We start from the raw sequence: 18623 nt of genomic DNA on the forward strand, positions 1-18623 counted from the left end.
GAGTATAGAGAATTATAGGTAGGAGAAAAACAGCTCACTGGTATGTGCTGTTCTGACAAGGTTTGAATTACTGGAATGGAAAGTATGAAACTGAGATTTGCGTGATCTGAGTTTGTAAGTAAATGGAACCGATCATGAAAGGGCTTAGTATGCCTATTAAATAACCTGAGGATGCCGAGTGTATAAATGATGACTGTATTTAGCCTGTAGTTACTTAATCAGAGCAATAAAATTTATTATTTTCCCTTTACAAAAGGTCTAAAGGTAGGGCCGGTATAGCAGCAACAGTGTAATAACTGTCTTAGGCTTCTTTTCTTATACTGTGCCATTCTCAGCATGCGGTCTTTGCTTGCATGCTTATTGTCTCATGGTTATAAGAGGGCTGCTCCAGTTCCAGCCTTATGTCTGTATACCAAGCAGGAGGGAGAAGGGAAGAAGCGGGAAAGGGCTTTCCCAGAACCCCCTTGCTAATGTTTTATTTATTAGAATTGGCACAAAGTGACTTAGAACCAGTGACTTAGGGGAGTCTGGACACATTGTCACCCCTGGTCAAAAGAGGGTGCTTATTAGTAAGAGACCTATGGAAAACTTTCTCTTCCAGTAGTATATAAGATCCTTATAAGTTCTTTGGCTCATGAAGTGACTGAATAATGTTAGAGGGACATTGTTGTTGGAGTGTGTTTAATTTTGCTTTTCTTTATTGTATGTTACATATTTAGATTATGTTACATATTTTCCATTAAGGCTGTGTAACAGGAAATTCAAGTGGTTATAGAAAAATAATACATTCCCCAGTCCTTAGTCCCCAGATCAAAAAGTATAATTACAAAATTTCCCCAGAATTTCTATTTGGTACTGGAGAAGAATGTGGTTCCCACAATTTGATGTAGAAAAGGAAAGATTGAACATAGCATAATGCCAGGTCCATCAGGGGCTTAATACTTGGGTATTTTGCTATTTTTTTGAGGGGGACACCTAAATATACATGATTAATTTCTAACACATCAAGTTTATCCTGACAAATTTTCAAAATACAGTAATAAAGTACATATTTGATAGATAATACAACATCTTTAGTAACTGTGTACTTTTGTTTAAATGTGGAATGTATAGAAAATCTGTTGTGAATAAGGATGCAATTTATCAACTTGAAGAAAAACAGAAAACAAAAAAATAAAACCAAAAGCTCTTGAGGTATTTTCTTTTTAAACTTTCATGTCTGTGATGGGAAGCTGGAGAAAGCATGCTAACTTGAGGCCCACAGATGACTTCTGAGAAAGACTTGGTGGCTTAGAAGCAGGAGGAAGAGTTGGAGATTACAGAAAGCTGTGGAGTAAAATAGTTACCCAAGGAACTAAGTCCTGAGTTTGAGGGACGTTTGATGGGTGGAGATCAATGTTTTACTCCCTTTCCCAGTACTGAAGACTGAATTGACACGGTCTCAGGCTGTTCTTCCTTTCCCTGGAGAGAGCTGACTCAAGCTGGCTGAGCCACTGGAGCTGTGCACCATCTTGATTGGTTACTTGGCTTCATCCTGGACCAATTCCTGGAACTGATTGTCCTCTCAGCATCAATCTTTGATCCAATAATGAACCAATTTGAATGATCAACTGTGGAAGAGTAGGATGGAGATATCTTGCAGTCACCTTCATTATCTTCTTTACATGGCTGAATTTTACCATAGTAAAGTGGATCACCAGGTGACTGCAAAATGGTCAGCTTTGTTTTCTGATACTGATTGCCAGATTCACACTTAAATACATAATCATCTTTTACATCATGGTCTGTCCAGACTGTTGGTTGTAAGTCATCAAATTTAATTTCCACTTTAGCATGTATGGCCAAATAACAGGGACTCCATTTCCACATATCTACACTATTTCCTGGTTTAGAAATTTTGAGGTCATCATGCTGATCTGCTTTTCTTGCTTTTCCCCCCTAAGAAATCAGGTTATTTTAGTTGAGGAGGAGGTGGACAATGAGACAGGTCCTGATGTCATTTCAGAGAGGACGTGGAATACCTTTGAAACACTGTTTCATAGGGCAGGTCTTCATCTTTTGCTTGTTATAGAGCAGTCTATTTGCAGTGCACGTTATGGCTATAGAAGGACCAGGACATAGTGGTTCAGCTATAGCGAGGTTCAGTGGCCTCTCAAACAAAAGTTTATCTTCCTGGGTTCACTTATGGTTACCACTTGTTATTAAATGTACACCACAGATTAAAGTAAGCATTGTTGAATGTAGGAGAATGTGCCTGTTTTGGTAACCTAGAGATTTCACATTGCTGGACTGCCTGTAGTCACGTATTTCTGCTGTGACGCATCCACGATGAAGATACTAACATGAGATCGACCAAGATAGGAGGTAATTCTCCTGCATCCAAGTATTCTAGCAATTTTCCTTCTTCAGAGGCAGTCAAATAGTCTCAGATTCTGATTCATTTTCCCCCCTGAGCCAAAGAATATCCCTAATTTCCTGGGTATAGGTTGACCACTAAACATGACAATGTCTCTTGTATAAGAAGCTTCTCTAAAGAGTTCACATTTCTTCTTACTAGTATTTTCTGTTTAACTTCAGGCTTCTTTTCACATTCTTATTTTTTATTTATTGACTAGAGACCTGGTGCATGAATTTGTGCACAGGTGGGGTCTGGCTGGCCTGGCTCAGGGGAGGGGACACGGGAGGTTGCCTGGCTGGCCTCGCCCCCAATTGGGGTGGGGGGCCGATTGAGGGCAGGGCCGACCGGGGGAAGGGGCCAACGGGGGATGGGGCCTCGGGCAGTTGGCCAGCTGGCCCCACCCCCTGGTTGAACTCCCAGTCGAACTCTCGGTTGAGGGGACAATTTACATATTAGCCTTTTATTATCTAGGAGGATATTTTTAGAGAGAGAGGAAGGGGCAGAGAGACAGAGAGAAAAAGAAACACTAATTTGTTGTTTCACTTAATTACACATTCATTGGTTGATACTTGTATGTGCCCTGACCAGGGATAGAACCTGCAACCTTGGCATATTGGGATGATGCTCTAACCAACTGAGCTACCCAGTCAGGGCACATTCTTCAATATAAAGTTTTTTAAATACAGACTTTTTCCCCCCACTTGATAGATATTTTCTTCTTCTTCTTTTTTTTTATCGCCACTTCTTATCACAAATACAGAAAATAAAAAAAATATGCTATTACAATCTCTTGCATGCATTGACTACCATAACCTTCTAAGTGGTCTACCTGTGTCCATATTTGCTTTCCTACATTCTAGCTTTGAAACAGCAGAGAAATCTTTAAACTTCTTTGATCTTATCTTGCATAAATAGTAAAGCCCAGTCTCCTTTCCTTGGTTTTGAAGTCCTTCATTGTTCTGCTCCTGCTTCCATCTGCAACTCCATTGTGTTCTACCTGACTCTTCACTCACATTATTCTAGGCAAACTGGTTTTGATTCCTGAAAATGACTTGCTCTTTCTCTCCTCAGGGCTTTTACACAGATAGTTTTGGGTCCTGAATGCTCTTCATCTGGCTAACTTCTGTTCAACCTTTGAATCTTAGCATCAATGTTATTCCATAGAGGATGCCTAAATTAGATCCCTTCTGTTAATTTTTCTGTGATTGTTCATTTGTTCACTTACTGATTTTGTTTGTATGTGTAAGAAGGGAGGCTCTGAGGAAGAATGTAGAGCAAGACAGATGATTGGCGCCTATCTTCATTGAGCTTCTTTTCTTCTGGGGGAGGCAGATAAAATCAATGACAGAGTGATTACAAGATGTTGTAAGTGCTTTAAAGTAAAAAAGAGTACTGATAATGGAAGTAATCAGAGGATGACCAATAGTAGGCCACTATACACATAAAACCTTAAGCATTTCTTTCTTTGCCAAACCTAATTTGTAATCCACAGCCACTCAATGAGGGAGGATATTTTATTGTTATAGCTCACCCATGTCTACTTTTAAAGTTTCATGCCCTAGCTGATTTCGCTCAGTGGATAGAGCCTTGGCCCGTGGACTGAAGGGTCCTGGGTTTGATTCTGGTCAAGGGCATGTGCCCGGGTTGCAGGCTCGATCCCCAATTGGGGGCGTGCAGGAGGCAGCCGATCAGTGATTCTCTCTAATCATTGATGTTTTTCTCTCTCTCTCTCTCTCTCCCTCTCCCTTCCTCTCTCTCTCTGAAATCAATATATATATATATTTTCTTCATATATTCCAGGTCAGGAGCTACCATGGAATATGGATGTACTTCTTTTTTTTATATGAACTAGGAATACTTTTGTTTACCTGCCGGGAGCCGGTCCATCCTTGCTGTTTCAAGGGACCTGGCATATATGGCATACGGTTCTTAATATGTTTGCTCACCTTCTTGGTGCTGTGTTTTAACCAAGGTCACCTCTCCGAGAAAGGTTGAATCCCCAGGTAGAGATTTTCCCCTGAAGTTAGGGAGGGAATCAAACCCCTCAACTAAGTGCCAGGCGGGTAATTAATCACTTTAACTATGAACAATCATGCTTAAGCTACATAATCTTTACTCCCTGGAATGGAGATAAGAAACGCCCTAACCTTTGTAATAGAGATTGATAGGATTGAATCAACTGGTATAAATACAGATGTAACAAGACAGCAAGAGACAGAACTTAGAACACAGAACTCAGAACACAGAACCTACACGGAGCCTAGAGACAGAAGAACTTCGCTGGAGAGAACACGGCAAAAGATCCTGGACAGAAACTGGCCTCAGAACCTAGAGACAGAACCTAGCGAGAGAACATGGCAAAAGATCCTGGACTGAACCTGACTACAGAAATTGGCAAGAGAACCTGACTAGAACCTGGTGACTGAACCTGGCTGGAGAACCTGGACAGAACCTGGCTGGAGATCCTAAGCAGAACCTCTGGAGATCCAGACCAGAACTTGGCTGGAGATCCTGGCTAGAGATCCTGGGTAGGCTGCTGATCAACTGAACGCTGTCTCCGTGTCATTCCTTCTTCGCCGACTCCGTCCACACCTTTGGCACCCCTGGACCTGCTGGGGTTGGACCCCGGCATTTACCGAAGTGTGAATGCAAAATAAATTCTTAGCCAGTTTATCTCATAACACCTTTTCTTTTCTTATCACAGTTAGTAATTATATTTATTTGTGGTTTTGCTTCTCTAATATCTGTGTATTTCATGTAGATGTGTGCTATATGAGAGTCAGAATTGTATCTGTTTGGTTCACCACTGCAAAGTGAACATCTGGTCTAATTTCTGGCTTAAGTAGAATGAGGGAATGAATGAATGAATGTTGAGTAAATGATAGAAATTATATTTGGGTGTGAGTCTTTAATGTGGCTGTTTAGTTCTATCTCCTTAAATAATTCTCTAGGTTAATATTATTGAGACCATGTTTTATGATATTGAGCTGTTGAACTTTGATCCATTTACTTGATTGTGTATCAGAATGGGCCACAAATTATTTTTTAAAGAGAATTTTACCTTGCCCAAAGGTTTTCTTTTGGCTCACCCCTAAAGGGAGAGAAAGTTGCCTTTTCAGGTAGCTGCCCACATTAGAATCACTAATTTTCCTAAGAGCTGCCACCTGTACCCATAGAATTGCCAATTACTTGTGTATACTGCAAAATAAAATACATATACATTTTCTGTAAATTTTTTTTATTTTTTAAATCCTCACTAAGGAGATTTTTCTATTGATTTTTAGAGAGAGTGGAAGAGAGAGGGAAAGACAGAGAGAAATATCAATGTGAGAGAAACACATCGATTGGTTGCCTTCTGCACGAACTCTAACCAGGGCCCTGTCTGGGAAGGAGCCTACAACCGAGGTACATGCCCTTGCCTGGAATTGAACCCAGGACCCTTCTGTCCGCAGGCCGATGCTCTATCCACTGAGCCAAACTGGCTAGGGCCATGTACATTTTCTATGTGCCTTTCAGTTAATATAATCTTGAACTCACTGCAAGGTTTTTTACACATCAGTGTATATATCATACCCTTAATAAATTTTGTTAAGTCTTCCTAAAACAACTTGGCTATAAACAGTTTATTCTGCTCTGAAAGACATAAAACCTTAGTTCAGAAATACTTTAAATTGTTAAAAATTTTAATTATTTGAATTTAAAGCAAAAAAACTTTTTTTCTCCAGAATTTTCAAAGGCCAAAATGAAAGAGAATTTAAAAAACTTTTTGGTCCAATTGAAATATAAAGTCTTTTAAAGTTGAGTGTTAGTATTTTATTTGAAAAATCCTTTAGAAGATTTGTATTTAAAATACTTTAGTTAAAGAAAAATATTTTTATTTGTGCCTTATGTTAAAGAGTAGCTCTTTACCAAAACAAACCTTAGTTTCTTGGGAATCACTGAAAACATTTGGGCCTCCTCTGGTTTGTAATCCTCCTAAATTTCATCCATCAATTAAAGACTAATTAAGACAGTTGGTGAACTCTATATATAGACAAATCAGTGTATAATAGAAGTTTAGTAATTAAGTATACTTGGGAACATTATGAAATGTTGAAATACTTTTCTTTGGGATTAAGAAATCATTTTCTTTGGGAATTAACTAAGTTTAATTGTCTATATATTTTTTTGTAGCCCCTATGTTGTAAAGTACTATGGCAGTTACTTTAAGAACACAGACCTCTGGATTGTTATGGAGTACTGTGGTGCTGGCTCTGTCTCAGACATAATTAGATTACGAAACAAGACAGTAAGTATTTTTAAATTGTTTTGTTAATCTCATTTCTAAAGATTCATATTTAGAATCTGACTAGGTAATATTTTGTTACAAAGAAAATATTAGTGTGAAAAAAAGAAAAAGTTTTAGAGTGTAAAAGGATCTAGTTTAAGGCATGAGAACCAGCCACATATCTTTATGGCAAACTTAGGAGTCACATGATTGTGTAATTTATTTATTGGGATTAAATTTTGGTAAGTCACCAGGAACTACTATGGTGCTCCTCTTTTTCATTTTGTATCATTGTGCACAATCTTTATTAGCTTGAGTTCAATAAATTATGGCTAGAATTTTATTTAGAGTTCATAGTATTCATGGCATTTCTTTACTTCAGTTTTCTATGTTATAATCTGGTAAACAGTTGACTTTTTAAAAATAATTGAAAAACAATTCTTGTCTTTATTTTTCCAAATAATATTGTCAGGATATTTGAAAGTGATAAGAGTTAGACTACAGTGTTGTAATTTTGTGAATTTAGCTTAGTGAAAGATGTTATTAAAAATAGCTTTTGATGGTTATATTTTGACCCTAAGTAAAAGTTATCTATTTACAAATTATTTTCTTTCAGCCAGCAATACATTTAGTTTTCTTAGATAATTTATAAGGACAAGAGTGCCCTTTTTATCTGTGAATGATTCTGAATAATCATCAGTGAAATAATTTGTAATTTTGTAGAACAGTAACCCATTTACTATATGACATTATTATATGTTGAATACATTCAGAAAAATACTTAACTACTTGAGTCTATTTGTGGTTAACCATAATCATTTTAAAGTTTGATTGGGGATGGAAGTTGTAAGTTTATCCTACTAATATTTTTTCTGTTAGTGAAAATAAATAGGATTTCTTTTGAAGGAAGTGAAATAAGTTTAAATAATCTCTGTTTTGACAGAATGGATTAAGTGATTTGTGACATTCTAGTTATATATTTGAGAATTTCTGTGGTGCTTAACTAGCATTTATGTAAATCAGGTAACTCTTGAGTGGCAGAACAATGCTTTAAAGGAAAATAATTGTACTTCAGTTAGAGATGTGGTTTAAAACCATTTTAGGGATAAACTCCATGCATTTGGTGTTTAAAATTACCAGATAGAAATATGAAGTACAAGTGTGTGAAATGGAAAATCTATTGTTTTGATTGTAAATATTAATGTTATCATTTTGATTAGCTAGAAAGTATATGATCCAAGTACTTAATTTCTTGTCAATAATTACACACTGTGAAGGTATACTATAGTTGTGTGAGATGAATATGGATGGGATCCTTATCCTTGGAAGTCTCCTTCAACAGTTAGGAAAGGAAAGATTTTAGTTTATATGCATTATTTTTTAGAAGACAGAAGCTACTGAACATGTTGCAGAGTCATATATTGGGAATAGTCTAATTGCTGTTCTCATAGAATAGTGGTCCTTGGGCCTGGGGTGGTATGGAGGAATCTGACCGTCATATGTGAGAAACCACTCAGAGCCGCATGATATGGATCAGGAGCTGGAGGTATATTGTCACTGGGTGTTGCCTGTTAAATCTCAAGATTATTTGTATCCTACTTTTTCTTTATTTATGTATTAACTAAAAGGAGTACCATTGTTATGAAGGGGAGCAATATATGGATATGTATCATCCCATTTAAAAAAATGCCTTGACATTTGTAAACATTTGATCATTTCATAGGAATGTTCACTGGAGTGATAATCTTGATTGTCTGATTTCAGAGCCCTGGTTGTTACTGATTGGCTGGTTTTCAGAAATGTGACCAGTGAAATATTGTCCTTGATCTATTTAAAACTCACTCTGAGAGTTATTGTTTTCATGGTCACAGAACAATCAATCATTTCCTAAAAGTATGGGAATCTTTTTTTTTTAAGGTTTCTATGCTCTTTTGTTTTTATTGTATGTTTTGCTGTTTCTGTTAATTCTATATACATTTTTTAAAACTCCTTTTAAAAAATATATATATGTTTTTATTGATATCAGAGAGAGGAAGGGAGGGGAGAGAGATGGAAACATCAGTGATGAGAGAGAATCCTCTATAAGCTGTCTCCTGCAAGCCCACACCCCCCTAATGGGGATTGAGCCAACAACTGGGTCCTGTGCCCTGACCAGGAATTGAACTGTGACCTCCTGGTTCATGGGTCCACACTTAACCACAGGGAAACACTGGCTGGGCCCTATATACATTTTAAATAGCATAAGGCATTCTCATTGTTTTATATTGTCAGTGTTTATATTTATTTATATATAAAGTATTTATGCTTCTTATTGCTCTTTATTCTTTTCTGCATTTCTCAGTTGTTTGAAGAACAATGTCCTTTAGTGTTTCTTTATGTGTGGAGATGATGGTGATAAGATCTCAGATTTTTAAAATATAGAAATGTTATTTCACTTCATTTTTGAACATTTTTTGCAATATCGGTTTGGTCATAATGAACTCCTTTAGCTTCTTTTTTGTCTGGGAAGCTCTTTATTTTGCCTTCCATTTTAAATGATAGCCTTGCTGTAGTAGTCTTGGTTGTAGGAAACGGCTTTTCATCACTTTGAATATTTCATGCCAATCCTTTCTGGACTGAAGTGTTTCAGTTGAAAAATCAGCTGACAGCCTATGGGAGCTCCCTTGCAGGCAAGTAACTGTCTTTCTTTTGTTGCTTTTAAGATTCTCTCTTTGCCTTTAACCTATGGCATTTTAATTATGATGTGTCTTGGTTTAGGTCTTGTGATTCATCTTGATTGGGACTCTCTTCACTTCCTGAACTTGTGTGACTTTTTCCTTCACCAAGTTAGAAAAGTTTTCAGCCATTATTTCTTCAAACAGGTTATCTATCCCTTGTTCACTCTCTTCTCTTTCTGGTACCCCTATGATGTGGATATTGTTATACTTGATGTTGTCCCAGAGGTCCCTTAAACTTTCCTCATTTTTTGAATTCTCTTTTCTTTTTGATACTTTGCTTGGGTGATTACTGTTATCTTGTCCTCTAAATAGTTTATCCAACCCACTGTTTCATCTAACCTGCTGTTGATTCCTCTAGTGTATTTTTCATTTCAGGTATTGTATTCTTTACTTCTGACTGGTTCTTTTTTATGATTTCCATGTCCTTTTTAAAGCTTACTACCTCTTTGCTGAAGTTCTCACAAAGATCATCCATTCTTTCCCTAAGGACCTTGAGTATCCTTATAACCGTTGTTTTTAATTCTGCATCTGGTATTTGGTTGCTTCCATTTCATTTAATTACTTTTCTGGGATTTCTCTTGTTCTTTCATTTGGGGCATATTTCTTTTTCTCCCCATTTGCCTCTGTGTACTAAGTAGATCTGCTATGACTCCCAAAATTATTATTATAGCTTTATGATTTATGTGTCTTGTTGAGCCCAGTGGCACAGTCTTCCAGATCACCTATGCTCGGTGCTCTGGGAATGTTTCTTGTGGATTATATGCACTCTCCTGTTATAGCTGTGTCTTGAATGCTCTTGGCCCTTTTATAGGTGGAGTTAACCTTTCAGGCTGGCTGACTGTAAGATAAACCTCAATCACCTAGTTTGAGTCACTTTGCATGGACTGCCCCTAAGGCAAAGTTGTTCACAGCAGTGTTTGGTGCCTTCAGGAATCCCCCTTTGGGTGTCCTGCTTGTGTGGCTAGTTGGATCAACCTCTGGTGTGGTCTAAAGCCCACCACTGGTTCTGGGTCCACTTGCATGAGGTTCAGGTACAGGTTTATGTTAGATGTTATGTGTAACCAACGTCTTGAACTACCTGTCTAGAAGTATCACACTATTCACTGTTTGTGGCTACATCTACTGGGACTGAGTATGTATGGGAGGGGCCAATCTGTGTACAATGGTCAGCACCTCCAGCTTTGAGCTGGGGGCAGATCTATAAAAGGTCCAAGGTTCCCTAAGGTCTACCTCCACATGTCAGCTATTCCACCTCCCCTAGAGGCCTGGTCTTCCTCTAGAGCAGCAGTTATCAACCTGTGGGTCACGAACAATGAAAATACATCCTGCATATCAGATATTTACATTACGATTCATAATAGTTGCAAAATTACAGTTATGAAGTAGCAGCCTTAAATGACACACTTGATCAGATAGATTTAATTGATATCTTCAGAGCATTTCACCCCAAAGCAGCAGGATATACATTCTTTTCAAGGGCAGATGGAACATTTTCTAGGTTAGACCACATGTTATGACACAAAATGAGTCTTAATCAATTCAAGAAGATTAAATTCATATCAAGATCTTCTCTGACCATAATCATATGAAACTAGAATCACAAGAAAAAAACTGAAAAGCACACAGAGACTTGGAGGCTAAATAACATGTTACTAATCAATGAATGTGTTAACAGTGAGATAAAAGGAAGAAATCACAAGTTACCTGGAAACAAATGAATATGAACACATAACAACCCATAATATATGGGACACAGTGAATACAGTCCTGAGAGGGAAGCTCGTAGCATTATAAGCGTACTTTAAGAAGCAAGGAAAGTCTTAAATAAACAGTCTAACCTTACACCTAAAAGAACTAGAAAAAGAACAACAAACAAAGCATAGAGTAAGTAAAAGGAAGGAAACAATAAAGATTAGATTGGAAATAAAGGACATAGAATGTAAAAAAACAGTACAAAAGATCAATGAAACCAAGAGCTGGTTCTTTGAAAAGATAAACATTGATGAACCTTTAACCAGACTCATCAAGAAAAAAAGAGAGAGGACCTATATAAATTCAGAAATGAAAGAGAGGAAGTAACAACTGACACCACAGAAATACAAATAATTGTAGGAGAATACTATAATCAACCATAGTCCAACAAATTAGGCAACCAGAGTGAAATGAATAAATTCCTAGAAACATACAATCTTCCAAAACTGAATCAGGAAGCATCAGAAAATTTGAATAGATAAGTACAACTAATGAAATCGAAGCAGTAAGCAAAAAACTCCCAGCAAACAAAAGTCCTTGTTTTACTGTCCCCAGCTTTAATAAATGTTTCCTCATAGTCACCTGGACTCATGTTGTGAAATTTTTCCTGCAGGAAGTCAAGAACCCACACACTAATGGCTGGTCCTAGGCAAACCCACAGCAGACCTGCTAAGAGCCAGGTCCATTTTCTGGTAACAAAGGGGTCTAAACCGGATGACCAGTGATCTATTAGGGGAGGAAGGGTTACCTTGGGGGTGAGGTCCTTGTTTTCCCAGTTTTGCCCCTTGAAGGTCACCAGGGCAGAAAGCCCCAGGTGCTTTCTGCCCTGGTGACCTTCTACATCTGGCCCATTGTCCTTGCTCTGCCCGGTCTAGCTAACTGCCAACCACACCCTGTGAATAAATAGTTAAAAAGCCAATATATTTTAAAATGAATGACAACATATCTAAACACTTATGCATTTCAAATGTTATATGTTGCAGAGTAGAAATATACAACTCTGTGACATGGAGGCTTTAAAAGATAGATTATATTTCTGATGAGAGGCTTTCTAAAGGCTCTCACAATGATCTTTGCATAATTGTAATGTTACGCCTTGACATATGGAAGAAATAGAGTCTGTGTCTTAGGCGTTCATTATATATTTGGAAATGTTCTAAGAAAATGCCTAAGGTTATTCTCTTCCCTTTTGGCCTATTTATTGATTGGAGTACTTATTTTAGTTCAAGCTAGTACAATGTATTTTAATTTGGCTCTTCCACAAACTTGTTTTGTGATCTGGGCAAGTCAGTTAACTGACAGGGAATTCAGCTTCATCTGTTAAATAATAAGTAGCATTTACATAGTGCTTTACATTTTACTTGGCAATTTTATTTACATTTTGTTTGAATGGAAAGGTTCAAAACGCAATTACTTATCTAGGCTCAGAGCTATGCACTAGAAGTACAAATAACTCTAACAAATGTTGCTGTTGTTGCATAGTTTGCACATTAGCTGAGCAATGGTAATATGCATGTAAAAAGCTAAATTCCCTTCTGTGAATTGAGTTCTTTAGGAGTAGAATAGGTGAAGCACTTAGCAAGGAAGTTCAGAGAGAGCTTCATGGGAGAGAGAACCCTTTAGCAGGTCTTGGAAGTGGAGATATCATCTCCCATAAAATGCAAGCTCCAGGATCGCAGGGTTTTCGTCATCTTTGTTCACTGTTTTATCTCTGTTCCTAGGACAGTGCCTAGCATGTGGGATTCTCAGTATATACTTGTTACATGAATGAATGAATGAGTGAATGAGTGAGTCAGAGAAGAGAGGGCAAGGGACATCTTGAAAAGGGAATAATGATCTCTTAAAGTTCCATCTCTAAAAGTCCAATGTCATATGTACTCTTAGTCACCTAAAGGAGAACGTTCCAGCATCTGTTTTAAATGGATTTACTTTTCTCATGCTTTAATCAATTGCTTAGAATTATTGCCACATTTTAGTTTGCTGGATCTTTGTTGGGATTATGATGTTACATAATTTTTTGTTTTTCCTGGAGTTTTTCTTATTTTTTTTATGTTGAGAGAAGCAGCATATGCCATCTTTATCATTTTGCTAATAATGTCTTCTAGCTTCTTACTAATTTTGTCCATTTCCTGGAATTTATGTGATTCTTCTTTGAGAGGACATTCTTTGGAGCTTCCTGATTTCTTGTTCTAATGTGGACTCATTGCTTTTTAGGTCTGCTGTACAGCTGCATCCTTGGAATTTCTTTTCACTGGACTCCTGGGTTATTGCCACTGTTTTCTTGTATATTTCCGGTTTCCTTGGTTTTTCGCCCCTGTTCTGTATTCTTTCTAAAGTATTTTCTTCATGATATAAGAATAAGAGGTCAACTATTTGAGTCCTTGCACATCTGAAAATGTCTTTATTTTGCTTTCATACTTGGTTTGATAGTTAGCTTATGTAGACTTTTACAGGAAAAGAAGTTTCTCTCAGAGCTTTGAGAATTTTCCTGCGTCATCTTCCATCCAGTTTCGCTCACATTATAGCTAATGCCTGTCAAGAGCCTTGTTTGTTTGAAAGTTTCCTTCATCATCTCTGGAACTTTTTAGACTTTTCTCTTTATTTTAATGTTTCTGATATTGCTGAAGGAACTAGATATGCCTAGCTGTACATCCTATTTGATTAGTTATGATCAGCACTTAGTAGTTCCTTTCAAATAAACCTTTGTGTTTTTCTTCAGCTTTGGAAACATTTCTTTGATAATTTCCCCATTTTCTTCATTGGCTAGTGAATATCTTCAATTTTATTTGTTTTTATTTCTCCTAGATTTTCTGTCCTTTTCTTCTTCTTCTCTCTTTTGAGGAGTATGGTGAGGGTGGTTTCATCTTTTTTTTTCTGACTCTTAACTGAACTTTTAATTTCCGCAGTTATATTTTAGTTTACAAGAACTCTTGTTTTCGATTATTCCTTTCTCATGACATCTTGATGCAGAGACAGGGATGCGAAAACTTTTCTAATCACTGTAAGAATGATAAGATTTTGACAAAGTTATTCTGTTTCCTGAATCATCTTTATTTCTTCTGGGGTTATTGTTTTACTTTTTCTATTTACCCTGGTCTTGCCCATGTCAGAGCCCACCCGCTGGAATCTCACTGGAAACTTTGGGACAATGCTTTTGACTGGCAGGTATAATGTTAGGATGAATGGGCTGGGAGCTTGCTTTTAGGGACAGGCCCACAGAGGTAGTTTGTTCAGTTTCTTGAGAGAGGAGCCACGCCCTTCCTCCTGCCTTTTTTTTTTTTTTGCCCCGGGATAAATGCCAGAATGCATGTAAACTGCATGTACAGGGATGGGGGTAGGGGCAGAGTAGGGATGAGGAACCAATTCCTGTTCCATTTTCTTCTTTTCAGCCTCCATGGAAAAAGCTAGCCACCTTTTCCATCCCCCTTCTCATTCCTGCCCTCCCCACCCAATACTTCTAACTTGGAGCCCCTCCGGAGTTCACTTGTTAACCAACCACTCCTGTTGTTGCAGATCCTTCTTTATCTGCTCTTGGCAGTGACTCTCTCCATGAAAATGCTCCCAAATTAATTATACTCTCTGGCCTTGATTCTTTTGTTACTAGTTGATTTTGTTTAAAAAAATTCTCTATCACTTAATGGAGTTTCAGGGGGAGGAAAGAAATAATACGCAATTTAACTACAAATTCAGGTTGGTTTTTGAGCCTGAATCAGTGATATTTTCTCCACCAACCCCCCTCCCTCCCCCACCTTGCCTTATGTATACTATATATACTTTCATACTCCTAGGAGTATAAATTAATGATTAGAAAGTATAAATTACTTTCAGGAGTAATTTGATAATCTCTTGTAGAGTTAAGGGTATATGTACTCTAGGACCCATCCAGCAGTTCTCTGTACCTGAGAGAAATCCGAGCACAGTTGTACAATGACACTTACACAAGGACGTCGTCACACAGGAAATTAGAGGCAAATTTAAATGTTAATCAGCACAAGAGCCTGAACTAGAGGGTTGCTATTGTTCTTTCAGGCTCCATAATTTTGTAGCTCTTTGGTGAATACAAACTCCAAGAGTAGTATTCTGGCTGAAACCTTTTAGAGTACCTGGTACCCCAACTGTATTGACGAGACTGACATGAAAATACCAAATAGATTTTGTGTCTTAAAACATGTATAAACTTTCAGTTTGGTAGTGAGGAGAAATTTTTAGTATCTTCTTCTATCAGGAGGAAATATATTTCTGTGATATTGGCTGGGAATGGGGTGAGGTAACACAAGATAATGCAGAGGAAATTCCAGACTGAGGAGAGCAACTCCTGAGTTATGTACCGAGTGGGCCAAAAGTAGGTTTGCAGTTGTTTGTTTGGAAAATAATGCAATAGTTAATACAAGAAAGAACTCAATTTCACATACTCACAACTGTAAACCTACTTTTGCTCTCCTTGTGTATGTATTTTCCTGAAGGCTAGTGGTGGACTTGTCAAGTAAAAAAAATTTTTTAATCCTCACTGGAGGACATGTTTTTATTGATTTTTTTTCTTTCCTTTTTTCTTTTCTTTCCTTTTCCTTTTCCTTTTCCTTTTCCTTTTCCTTTCTTTTTCAGGAGAGGAAGGGAGAGAGGGGAAAAGGGAGGAAAGGGAAGAAGAGAGTAAGAGAGAGAGAAACATTGATGTGAGAGAGAAACACCGGTAGGTTGCTTCCCGTGTGTGCCCCGACTGGGTACCGAACTGAGCCATACCAGCCAGGACGAGTCAAGTTTTAGTTAGTCATCACTTTTTTAGAATTGTGAATGACACAGAAGGCCATTCTGCACTGTTTCTCAACTCCAGCAACAGACATTTGTTAGATTTTGTAAGAACAGTTACTCATATAGTATTGTATGTACTAGATACTGTTGTTCTAAACACATTACATATATTGCTGCATTTAATCCTCATTTGAGCATTGAATGACCATATGAGTGACGAACTGTTATTGGCCCATTTTTTAAGATAAGAAACTGAGTCATAGACTAGTAAAGTCGATTAGAAGGAAAAAAGGGGTTAAAACTATAGCTAATTGCTGCAATTGAAGTCAGAGCACAGACTCTGGAGCCATACTGTTTGGGTTTGAGTCCTGGTTCTGACGTATGAGCTGCGTGATCTTGGGCAAGCTTCTTAACTTCTCTGGGACTCACATTTTTCATCTGCTAACTGGGATAAGAAGACTACCCTACTTCATTGCGTTTTCTAAAGATGACATATATGTAAAGTGCTAGGAACAGCACCTGGCACATAAAAAGCCCTATGTGTATTTGCTGTTGGTATTGTCATCATCAGCTTCTCATTCCAGTTATGTAGATGGGAGTGTCTTTGCATCGTGAACATTACATATGAGATGCGTTTGAGAATAATACAAAGGACTATGGAACCAAGGACAGAAGCCTAGCTTTCACTGTTGTTACTTTGAATTATCTTTGTTAATGAAAGGTAACACTGCATAAGGTAGAGCTTACATTTATAGGTACAGTGAAAGTTTCTTTAATAGAATCAGGCAGCAGTTATTCAAAATATAGTAGGATATTTTATCTTAGTGCCCTTAGAATTAATGCCTTGTACATAATAGCTTTTTTAGTAAATGCTTGATTTGTTGTATTTTAAAAATATGTGTTCTGCCTTTATCTTAATTATGTACTACTTTAAGCAGATGATTTTTTGTGTGTGAAGACACAGATTTTTTTATTAATTTAAGATTTATTTGGAACTTCAAAGTTTGATATTATTTCATTGTTAAAAATAGACATTTTTTATATGTGTGTGTTTCTATCCCATAAAGTGCTTTCTGGGGTTTATATTTGCATCTGTGATATTGGACTAATTCATGTTTGACTTTCTTATTCACTTTGTTGCATGTTCCCCCTTTGTGTAATAGATCCTAGTTCATACAGGATTTACAACTCAATATATATTAAGTGCTTTTTTTGTTGTCTTCTGATCTCTTTTTCAGTAATCTTTTCATGTGGGAAAGGATTTTGAAATGTCTGCCCACTGACCATTTTCACAGTAGAGTATCAGTTCTCTTTCTCTTCAGATCAAGGGATTATAAGCAGCGTGTATATGTGTATATTTACATATGGTGTACGTAGTGAAAGCTTTCATTTTGAATCAGTAGTTCTGGGACTTTTTGATAGATTATTAATCTTTTTTTTTTTTTTGCCTGACATCTGCAATCCAGATTTCATGAAAGACAACCTCTCTCTGCCCTTTTGTATATAATAATGGTTAAAATATTCTAGTTATGTTTCCTAATGTATGTACTTTGTGTGGAGCAGATTTGTGTTTTTCTGGAAGAATCCCATACATTTTTTATTATTTAAAACCTTGACTCTTTCATATTCTCAAGCCTCATTTTTTGGGTGGGATGAGTTAGAATGGTGAGGGAGGGAGTTACTGAGTTGCTCTGCTGTTTTTCCTAGTGTTTTTCTCATGTTAAATACCTGAGAGCTCCATTAAATTCTTTTTCCCAAGAAGGAGGGGAAAGATTTTGGTTATAAAGAAGTTGGAATGTGAGGCTTGATGGATGTGCAGATAAAGTTTTACATAGAAGCTTCCATGTTGCTTTTGAGATTTAGGTATTTCAGAGATTGCTACTTAACTCCTCCAGTTTCTCTAACCAGTTTGTGTGATTATATCGTGTCATAAAAACTAATGGAAACTGAAGCATTGGAGGAGTTTTATAAATTGAGATTCCTAAACGAAATATTCTTACAATTTGGAGTAAATATCTATTAGCTGGGGAGGCAGTACTAGGAATATGGTAGGAAAAAAGAAGACTTTTAAGGAAAGTCTGCGTGCTTCTTTTAAAAGACTTTCCTTGCCCCCAGTTACTGTTCCCCTTTCGTTTGGGGGCAGAGAACAAAAAAAAGCTTCAGAGATCTCATACTGTTGAATATCTGGAATAACTACTAGCATTTTTAGAGTTGGTCTGCTCAGTGGGTTGTGCTTTGTATAAACCTCATTTCCAGGAACTTTCCTACTTTTTGGTATTAACAAGTTTATTGCATTAGTTTCTCCTCTTGGTTATGTTACAGATAACCCAGCCTAAACTGGCTTAAGTCAAAAAGGGAATTGATTTGCCCACATATTTAGAGTCTTTGCAGGGCTAGTTTCATGTATTCAGGTTGAAACAAATTACTTGAATTCATCTTGTTGTTCTGGTACCTCTGTATTGATTTCACTCTCACACAGACTCTTGCTTCATGGGTACAAATGCCCGCTAGCAGCTCTCTGGGTCAGACCTTCCGAGTTGAAATCCAGCAGTCTTGTACCTCACTGCTTCTGAAGAGGTCGTGTGCCTTTCTCTGAGCAAATTGGTGTGGCCATTGGAATGTGATGTAATTGGCTTTGACATAGGTCATGTGTCTCTCCTGAAGCTAAGATGGAGCTGACTAATAGAAGTACGTGGTCTGAGGATGGGGAAATAGTGATTTCCTAAAGGGAAATCAGAATATG

General features: G+C 37.3%; 1 protein-coding gene and 1 pseudogene across 5 annotated transcripts in view; one reads left to right on the forward strand and one right to left on the reverse strand.

The window, feature by feature from the left end:
- STK3 (serine/threonine kinase 3) overlaps positions 1 to 18623 on the forward strand; it is a 221666-nt gene that overhangs the window by 26083 nt on the left and 176960 nt on the right. For all 5 annotated transcript variants that reach the window (XM_059672133.1, XM_059672130.1, XM_059672135.1 and 2 more), the window contains exon 4: positions 6572 to 6686. In XM_059672133.1, the coding sequence (XP_059528116.1) occupies positions 6572 to 6686 (115 nt within the window). The remainder of the gene's footprint in view (positions 1 to 6571; positions 6687 to 18623) is intronic.
- LOC132220088 (transcription factor SPT20 homolog) lies at positions 726 to 4285 on the reverse strand (annotated as a pseudogene).

This window comes from Myotis daubentonii, chromosome 17 (assembly GCF_963259705.1).
Source record: "Myotis daubentonii chromosome 17, mMyoDau2.1, whole genome shotgun sequence".
In the NCBI taxonomy this organism is placed as follows: domain Eukaryota; kingdom Metazoa; phylum Chordata; class Mammalia; order Chiroptera; family Vespertilionidae; genus Myotis; species Myotis daubentonii.